At 53.7% G+C, this 9,500-nt stretch overlaps 1 protein-coding gene across 2 annotated transcripts; it reads right to left on the bottom strand.

Annotated features, from left to right (window-relative positions):
* Positions 1 to 2,471: 2,471 nt before the first annotated feature.
* Positions 2,472 to 9,498, bottom strand: Cyth2 (cytohesin 2). Of its 2 annotated transcripts, none has more exons than XM_034499729.2 (12): positions 9,216 to 9,498; positions 8,086 to 8,233; positions 7,926 to 7,992; positions 7,248 to 7,366; positions 6,571 to 6,651; positions 5,915 to 6,027; positions 5,626 to 5,774; positions 5,143 to 5,254; positions 3,238 to 3,314; positions 3,067 to 3,138; positions 2,825 to 2,979; positions 2,472 to 2,740 (listed from the first exon to the last, which is right to left on the bottom strand). In XM_034499729.2, the coding sequence occupies exons 1-12, from the start codon at positions 9,232 to 9,234 to the stop codon at positions 2,653 to 2,655; spliced, it is 1,200 nt and encodes a 399-aa protein (XP_034355620.1). In that variant the 5' UTR covers positions 9,235 to 9,498; the 3' UTR covers positions 2,472 to 2,652. The 2 variants fall into 2 exon arrangements, with proteins under 2 accessions (XP_034355620.1, XP_034355629.1); XM_034499738.2 differs by lacking the exon at positions 9,216 to 9,498 and adding an exon at positions 8,691 to 9,026 and having other exon boundaries at positions 3,238 to 3,316; positions 5,142 to 5,254.
* Between the last annotated feature and the right edge of the window lie 2 nt (positions 9,499 to 9,500).

Raw genomic sequence — 9,500 nt, forward strand, 5'->3', positions numbered from 1 at the left:
AAGTCAGAGAGAAGTGGGCTAGGAACATGTGCTTTGTCTGCCTGTCTTGCTCTGTGTATCTGTTTGAGGCAAAATCTCTCTGTGGCCCTGGCTGTCCCATAACCCACTGTGTAGACTTGGCTAGCTTCCAATTCACTGAAATTAGCCTGCCTCTGCCTCCTGAGTGTGGGATTAAAGGTGCCATCGTGCCTGCAAGGGCCAGGAGTTTTAGGTCTGAGGAAAGAAGGCTATGGCCTCAACTGGTGGATGAGAGAGGGACCTTCATGTCTCAATCTGAGTGGAGAGAGCCAGATCCCCTGGTGAGAGCCAGCTCAATCCAAAGTCTGAGATGCTAATGTCCTACCCAGTTCCAGGGAGCAAGGCTAAAGGCCTAATCCCTGGCTGCGGGAGGAGGGCTGGGGCCAGGACCCCTGGTCTGAAGGAGGGTAAACTACTGCACTAGCCCTCACCCCACCAACTCATATTCAGTTATCTTCAACCACAGAAACTTACTGCTTCACAGTTGTGGAGGCTACAAGACCAAGACCATCGACCTCAGTATTTGGAAAAATCTCTTCCGTGGTTTTGCAAGCCTGGCCTCAGGTAACCGTTGGCACTCCTTGGCTTGTCTGTGCTTTGCCCTACTCTGCATTCATCTCCACATGGCACCCTCTGTTACTTTGTCCAAACACCCCCTGTGGGGTCTTTTATGTGTGGGTATGTTGGTGGGCATTGGGAAAGGCATGGTCTCACATAACCCAGTCCGGCTTTGAACTCTGAACACTTCAACTCTGCCTCACCTTTAGCGCATGGATTGAGATGAGTCCCCTCTCCCTCCACACGATCATCACAGCCCTGGCCCCACAGTGGTGGCTCCTCTATTCCCCACTGCTTTTGTCACTGGGTCCCTGAGGACTGCAGACCACTTCCCTTTCTACCCTCCCCTCTCCTCACTCTCAGATCACCCAGACCACTTAGTTTAAACACACTGTGCTCCTGCCTCAGCCTTAGATTCCCGTAGGCAGGCCTGCATAACCTGTTCTTACTTCCCATAGCCACACCAGTCACCACTTGCCAGGCAATGGTCCTGGGGTGAGAAGCTCTACTGGTAGGGGCTTCCTTTGCCCTCATGTCTTTGTCACCTTAATTTGTAAGCCAGAACACACCAGCCAGCTCACACCTACATATCCTGGCAATCAGTGCAAGCCCTTGTGCCAAGAAAACTTGGTCCTAAGGTATCAAAGACAAGGATCTGAGCTCAGGGACACCCACAAATGAGGAACTGGAATCCAGATCCCAGACAGTACTTCCCTGCTACCCAGTTACCATCCCCTTGTCCTGGGCTCACCCACTGAAGCAGACACGACAGGTCAGAGGGTGCTTAAGAACCTTTGATACCCATTGCCCAGCGCTTTCCTGGCCCTTTGGGTGACACTGAAGCTGTTTTGAGAATCTCCATTTCACACCAGCCCCTGGGGGTTGGGGGGAGTGATTCATCCCCCTTTCCCAACTTCAAGGTAAGCTTCAGAAAAACCAATACCTAGAAGACTACAAGACTGCCATTGTCTATGGACATGAGGCCTAAGCCAAAGCCCATGTAAAATAGGACCTGGGTGCTCCCACAGCCAGATCAGTGCTGTTGGGGCGTACACCCACAGGGGTTTGCAGACCTAGCACAAATCTTCTGGAATGGGGTTTGCAGATCCAATACACACCTTCTGGAATCAATTCCCAGAAGGCCCTGGTGCAGCATTCTTTCTACCCAGTAAGGCTTTGCATGCTAAAGCATGCTAGGAAGAAGCAATTCCTCTACAACCACCACTTTGGCAAGGCAGCAGGCAGTCTATCATGCCACCACTATAAGGATGAGGCAGGGCTCAGACTTTAAGCTCACCACAGGCCAGGAAAACAGTCATAAAAAGCTTCTTGGCTCCAAATGTGGGCAGGAGGCATTTGGTCCTTTGTTCACTATTCTACCAGAAGCCAAAGAGGGCAGGACCACTTGGGGACTCAGCAGTATCCCTTCAATGAGATCCCCTCAGTCATACATGCCCAGGCCTTTTGAAAAAAACACACACCTCCACAGGAGGCTGGATCTGGTGTTAAAAGAAGCCACTGTCACAATGACAACTCGTGTACCTCATGATACACTATGTCCCCTCCAGCCCACCAGTTCCTAGTGACAGACACAGGGCCTTCTCAGGACTCGCTCCCTCCTGAACCAGTCCTCTGCTGTTCTAGTCTTAAGTCTCTTGTGTCAAGTCCCCCAGTGACCACAGGTCCAACATGGACATGGTTGCGGCAGAGCACATGCAGAGAGTACGCTGTGTCTAAACACCATACTGAGACATTAAACTCTCCCTCCACTCAGCACCCACAGGACTTGAGTGACTTGTCTGGGATGTGCCTGCCTTCTACCCTGTAATCAGAGTCCTGGCTAATGTCAAGAGGATGGGTTCTCAGCTCCCCCAAACCCAAGAAATGAGGGCATCTGCAGGCGCAAGGGGTTAAATAATTAATAAGATTACCAACATGTTAATTACAAATAAGGACTCAGGAGCTAGAGGTGGTGATTTTCCAAATGGGGAACCAGGATCCACAGCCCCAGGGCCCAGGGGTCCTGCCACCCAGGCGGGGCAGCTCCAAAATAAATAATGGAGTTGGGGACAGGGGTCAGGGTTGTTCTTGCTTCTTTTTCACAGAAATCCGCTTCTTTCTTGCTGCCAACATCTCATAGAAGGGGTCCACGCTTACAGCAGCCCTGCAAAATGAGGTGTGATGAGGACCAAGGGCCTGAACCCAGGCCCAGCCCTCCTGGCTCAAACCCCAGCCCAATGAGGCTTACTGGATGGACTTGATCCACTCATCCTTCTCCTCCTGTGTAGGTGCTGAGATCCGGTACACCATGTGGTTCCCCTCGACTACCCGACCATCAGCCTCGGTTTTGCAGGCTTTGATGAGCTGCCCCTTATTGTTGGGAATGTAAAGCTCAAAGCAGTTCTACAATACAGGGGAGGGACAGGTCAGAGCAGCCATGGGTCAGTACATGGAGGTACAGAGTTAAGGCAGGCACCTCCTGAGTCTCACCGGCTTCCGAGGATCATCCACCTCACGAATGCTCAGGTTCTCTAGGGGGATGATCCCTCGGGGCTCCTTGTCCTAAGAGGTAGTCAGGAGTCCAGGTTACATGGGCCCCCTTAGTGAGAGCCAGGTACCCTACCCCTCATCCTGGCCCACGTCTACAAGCTCCACCCTCACCGTAGTGTACTCAAAGTAGTAGAGGCAGTTGTCTGTAAGGATGAACCAGCGCCGCTTCCAAGTCTTCACCCGGCCCCCTGCAAGGGAAGGGGTGGGAGGGGCCGGGCTCAGCGGGGAACCGCTGGGGAGGGGGGGCAGAGCAGGAAAGGTAGGGTTCTTAGGTCTAGGACAGAGGCAGTGAGGGAAGATAGGCAGGCAAGGACAAGCTGCTGGGGCCCCAGGAGTTGGGACCCCCTGCTTGGGCCAAAGGTTTTGGCTATTCTATTGGCACAGGCCCAAGCCCCTCCCCCTGGGCCAAGGCAGCCCCTCCCTATCTGATGGGGTGAGGGCGGGGCAAGAAAACCAGGTACCTACCTCCTGGGGCAGACAGCGAGAAAGCAGGCAGGACCAGGTGTGGAAGGGAAGGCGGAGGGATGGGGTGCCCCCAAGAATCGCAGCGACAGAAATAGGGGGTCAGGGAAGGGATGCACAGGGAGCCAGAGCCACAGCAAGAGAACAGGCAGAGGGGAGGGGGAGAGAGGAAGAAAACCAGTTACATCTACATGGGGTGGAGCCAGGACCTCCCCCTGCCCACAGAGCTCAGCTGGGGCTTCAACCTTCCCCAGTAGGTGCTCAGCCTGGCCAGGATGGCCCTGACACCCTCTACCCTGATCTAAGGGGGCTATGTGACCTCAGGAAGTCCCTGGCCCTCTCTGGTGACCCACCCACCCATATCTTGTCTGTAACAAGATGGCCTACTGTGGCCTCTGGATGAACTAGTGGGAGTAGAGATGTTTTCATCAGCCATGATGGTCAGAATCAAGCCCATGACAGACCCCTGCATCTCACTGGCAAGGCACCTTTGAGCCTTAGTTTCTTCAAATGAGAAATGGAAAATACTGTTGGCAGAGCAGCTCAGAGCCCCATCTTGGGGGAAGTTGCCTTCTTGCTCCTCCCTCTAAACCAGTCTGCTGGGGAACCTGAATTTTTGTGATCCTACTAGCCTCCCTGCACCCTACAAAGGGGTCAGGGCTAGGTGCTGCCTAGCAAGGGCCATGTGTAGTCACCAGGATAGTCCACTGACTGTGAAGACACAATGCTTTGTTCCAAGAGAACATACCAACAAGGCAAGGCATGGAGGGATGCCAAAGTCACTGCTGACCACCCAAGGAAAGTGAGGCCCAATTCTACCCTCACTCTGCAGGAGCCCGCTACAGCTCACATGCTGTGTCTCTGAGCAGTGTTCAGGCAGCCTCACTACCATCCCTCCAGCTCAGTCAGAGACACCTATCTGTACTGCAAGTATATGAGGAGCTGTATTACTAAGGCTGGCCTGTACCCAGATCCTGCTGCATAAGCTCAGGGTTCACACAGAACCTGCAACTGACAACTCCCCTGGCTACCCTCTCTGGCCCTGGGTAACTGAGCAGCTGGTTTAAAATGTGGTGCCATATTACAATTTTCAACAAGGACTGCCTGCAACTTCCCCTTCCAACCGGGAACTCAAGAGTCATCTAAAACCATCTGCCTACCTCTGTCCTGTTCCCTCCTCAGCCTAAAGCCCGAAGTTATCCCTGTGTTGGCTCACCTTGGGCTGACATTCAGCTGGCTGACAATGAGGCCAAGTCTAGAGCACACAGTCTGCCGAGCATCTGATCCTGTCTTGGGCCTTGGAGATTTTTACTGAGGGAGGTAAGAGCCTGGCTCATCAGGCTCTGACAAGAGAGCTCTAGGCATATGAGTAGGAGAGGCCAGGAACACTTTATACAGGCCTAGCACATAGACAAGTCTGCTCTTGGTTTCAGCCCCACTTTTTAGTTGTGGAAACTTGAGGTTCTCAAAGGTGCAAAAACTGAGGACACTAGGTCCTGACTCAGGCCACTAGTGTCCCTGCAAAGTTGCCAGCAGGCTCAGGAAGGGACGTACCCAGCTTTAGGAGCCAGCCCTCTCGGTCTGGGTTGAAGAAGGTGTGGGTGAGATCATTCCCATCATCCTCAGGGATTTTGAAGGGCTCGTTTCGGATGCTGTCATAGAGGTTCTGAGGGGCAAAAAAATGGGTTAGCGACTCCAGGCCCCAGAGCCTTCTGTTCGAGGGTCAGGACAATCATCAAGTGCTTACTCACCAGGGGAAAAGGGAAACAGAAAACAGAAGAGATGGGAAGAGGGAGAAAGGAAAAGATGAAGGGATAATGGTGGGAAAGCCTGTTAAGTTCTCAGAGATGAAGGGTGAGCAAGCCCACAAAGCCTGAGACACAAGAACCAAGGGCCAGACCAGAAAATTGGAAGCAGAAGAGGAGACACACTCAAGAGTCATGTCCACACCGCTGTGAGCAGCCAGATCAGTTCAGGTACTGGGAGACCCCTGGGGCACAAGGTTAGAAGAGGGGTGGGGCGGGGAACAGCACTGACCCTGAGAAGATCCTCAGGCAGGTCCCCACCCTCATTGATGCCCCGGTTCATGGCCACAAAACGCTCCAGGCCTGGCTTGTCTCTGACATTGGGATTGTGAAGGCTGGTGTTCAGCATGATCACAGCAAAGGACAACACGTAGCAGGTGTCTGCACCAGGTAAAATAAGGCAGTTGGTGATGACCATGACCTTCCTGGACCCTTTGTCTATTCCTCTTTCTTGTCTGGTGATCCAGATTCCAGCACTTCTTCCTCAGACTATAGGCCCACACACTATCCTCTGGTCCTACCTGTAGACTGGAAGACCCCAGGGTTGCATAAGCAGTATCTCTGGGCAAAGGCCTCCATCATTCGGTCAATTTTCTGAGCCTCTCCAGGGAGGCGGAAGCTCCATAGGAATTGCCTGGTTTGGAAAAAGGCAGGGTAGGCACAGGTTTTAGGGATGGAAAACACTCACGTCTTAGTCTCTGTTAAACGCAGACAAATCATTATCCAAACCTTGTCTGGTGTGGTGATGCACACACCTTTAATCTCAGAACCCAGGAGGGAAAGGCAAGTGATTTCACTGTGAATTGAAGAATAACCTGGTCTACAGAGTTCCAGGCCAACCACGGCTACACAATGAAATGCTGTCTCAATCCCAACCCTAAACAATCAGATTCCAAATCTCTCTGCTCCAGCTGTAGGCATGCAATTTGATCAGATCTCTAAGTTCTGGCCATGGATTCTTCCATTCCCTTAAGTTTGCTAAACTGGACTGGGGGTTGCAGGTGCTTTTGTTGTCAAAAGGAGGATCTGCTGAGTGCAGTGGGGAAAGCAGGCCCCACCCTGGACTTGTCTTATTTGAGAGTTATTTCCTGGGGTGAGTGTGGCTTGTTTCTGTTGCTGTGGTTCCCCTCTCACAGCTGAGAAGGCCCTGGCAGGTCCATTTCTGCCCCGTCCTCACCGGAGGGCCTGTACCAAGTTGAGGTCGGTGAACTCATGGAGATCCACAAAAGCATGGAGCACAGACAGGTTTAGCTCTTCCCTGAAGGGAGAGACAGTCACATCAGGACTAGTGATAGGACAGATAACAATGTCACATCTTGTTCACTATGCTGCCCCCACAGCAGCTCAGCCAGCCTGTCCCCTGGCTTCACCCATAGGCTGGGTCCTGGAATAGGACACTTTGCTCTTGCAGCCTGTCAGATCTTTGAGCACACAGAGGACCTAATGTCACTTCTCTTAACTGTTCTCGTGCTCCCTAGAAGCCTTTATCTTAAGAGCTGGCCTTTATCTAAGAATTCACAAGCAATTCCTAGTTCCTACATACATATCTACAGAGGGTTTCTAACACTTGTGGCTCTGGCCCATGGCTCAAGACTTCCAGAGAATCCCATACTTTTCAGGCACTAGATGTGCATACATGGTTAAGCCACTAACATTCAGACTTCAACAGTATCCCCAAACATATAAATGGTGCCCTTACTTACTGGATGTCTACAGGTACCACTTCCCAATACTCTCAAGCTCCCCCCAGAGCCAGTCAGTCTAGTGTATCATGGCCCAGTGGAGGCCACAAACCTGCTCTACCCTATGAGGTGCTAATGAGGGTGGGAGCACAGTCCAGGCCTGGCAGCTCACCTTTCCCCTAGGTAGTCCCCAATGGCTGTCTTGTTCAGCCCCTCGCCCTTGTACAGGAAGCGGGCAATTTCCTCAGGTGTGTTCTGCAGAAGTTCATGCTCCACCAAGAATTGGATCCCCTGGAGGGAGGGGCCAGATGTATGCCCAGGGCAGAGGTTCCTGCTCCCCATGCACCTCAGCATCCAAGCCTCCTCACCTTAACAGAGCGCAGTCACCTTCACACAGCTCCCCATGCACCACCCCTAACCCATTCCCTCAGCCTCCAAGGCTAATTCCAGCATGTACAACTGTGTTTGGCAAGGAACAGGTTTGAAATATAACTGAATACACTACGAATTACAATAAAGAAATGAAGCAGATACTGAACACCTGTCCATCAAGCCATGGACATGGAATCCCTTCCCTGGCTCTTCCTGTGTCACGAACACCCGCTCTTACTGCCATGTCGCACCCCAAACTATAAGCACTTATATCTAGGGGGATCCCTGAGAGTATGGCAGGATCTTAGGATTCTCAGCATTGCAAAGCACAGGGCTAGGCTCCCAGAGGTCTCAGTCCACAGACAATCATGGAACAGATGTGTAGAGATCCAGAGTCTGTTGCCTAGAGGGAACCTATTGTCTTAGCATTTCTAGAACCAGGGATGTCAAACTGTGCCTGAACATTGTCCTCACTAACCTTTTTGGGGTCCATGTTGAACTTCTTCCTGCCCATTGCCATCTTCCGGTTCCGCTGCAAGGTCTTACTGCAAAAGCAGAGTGGGGAACAGGCAAGGGCAATGCTTGAGCATCCAGGGCCCTGGCTAAGCCCACGTCCCATGAGCTCCCATAGTCCTCACCTGCCCTCATTGGCCTCCAGGCCCTCCACCTCGCTCATAGCTTCGCTTAGCTCTTCCCGCAGGCGCTGGATCTCCACCAGCAGCTCCTGCTTCCGCCGGCGGATGTTCTCCAGCTCCATGCGCTCCTCTGGAGTCAAGTCGGGGGGCTCTGGGGAGCAGGGTCAAGAAATTAGTTCTGGGGGCCAGGACTCCTGCATCCTGAGAAAGGATTTGGGCTGGGGGCCTGGATTCCTGTCCAGAAGAGGAATGGGTACCAGAAGTCTGAGGGAAGAGGGAGTAAGACCCTGAGTCCTTAGTTTGGGCTTAAGTGCCTTGGAATCTCATTTCTTAAGCCTGGGGATGAATTTCTGGGCCGTTACTTGGAAGGGAACCACTCCCTGGGATCCTGGACCCATCACCAGTTAGGAACTCCTGAGTCTGAATTTTAGATGCTTTATTTGGATGCCCTGGCTCCTTGGTTCCAAAACAGTAGAACAGGGTGCTTGGATATTGGAAGCATTACTTGGAAGGACACAGGGCCTTGGGCTCATGGCTCCATCATCGAAAGGATATTTTGGGGCCCTAGATCTTGGAAGGGAACAGGCCTCTTCATCGTGGTAAAGGACCTGGGATCCTGGATCTTGGTTGCAAATCTTGGAAAGACACCAGGACTCTGACTTCTGGATCCACCACAGTAGGGATCCCAGCATGGACCTTGGGTGCATTTCTCGTAAGGGGGCCCAATTCTGGCCTCCATCATGGTGGGAAAGTTCGGTCTCCTGAATCTTGGGTGCATTTCTTGTAAAGGAACTGAGGTTCTGGTTCCGCCATAGCGGACACCGTGGTTTGGATCTTGGGTACACAGGAGAGACAAGCTAGGACAGCAGGATACTGGGTCAGGGACGGTAAGGACGGCCCAGGTCGACAGGAAGAAAGCCAGGCCGCTGCTCCCTCGGGTGTACGCCCCGCCCCGCTCCGCGCCCCACCCCGCCCGCCGCCGGAAGCGGGCTCGGCCCAAACAATGGCCCGGGACCCCCGGCTCTCAGCCGCACCGGAAGCTCATCCCGCGCGCTAAAAGGCGCCTCGCCACTGCCCTGCTGTCCGCGGCGGAGCTTGGGAGCCGCTCCGCCCGCCCGCCTTGCCCGGCCTACCGTAGACACCGTCCTCCATGGCGGCTAGGAAGGCCCGCGGGGAGTCCGGGGCGGTTCCGCCGGCTGGGCCTGCGTCCGCGTCGGCCCGCGGGCTCGAGTGAGCCCGCTCAAACGCCCCAGGAGCCACCGCCGCCTCCTCAGCGCCCGTCCTCAGCGCCGAAAAGACTCTCCCTTCACGGCCCAACCGCCCGGCCGGTGGGGCCCGCCCCTCGCTTTGACACCACCCAATCCGCTGCGGGTCTCCCCGACTGCTCCGCCCCCCGACGCCACAGGCTCATCTCCAGG

Source organism: Arvicanthis niloticus, chromosome 1 (assembly GCF_011762505.2).
Source record: "Arvicanthis niloticus isolate mArvNil1 chromosome 1, mArvNil1.pat.X, whole genome shotgun sequence".
Lineage (NCBI taxonomy): Eukaryota > Metazoa > Chordata > Mammalia > Rodentia > Muridae > Arvicanthis > Arvicanthis niloticus.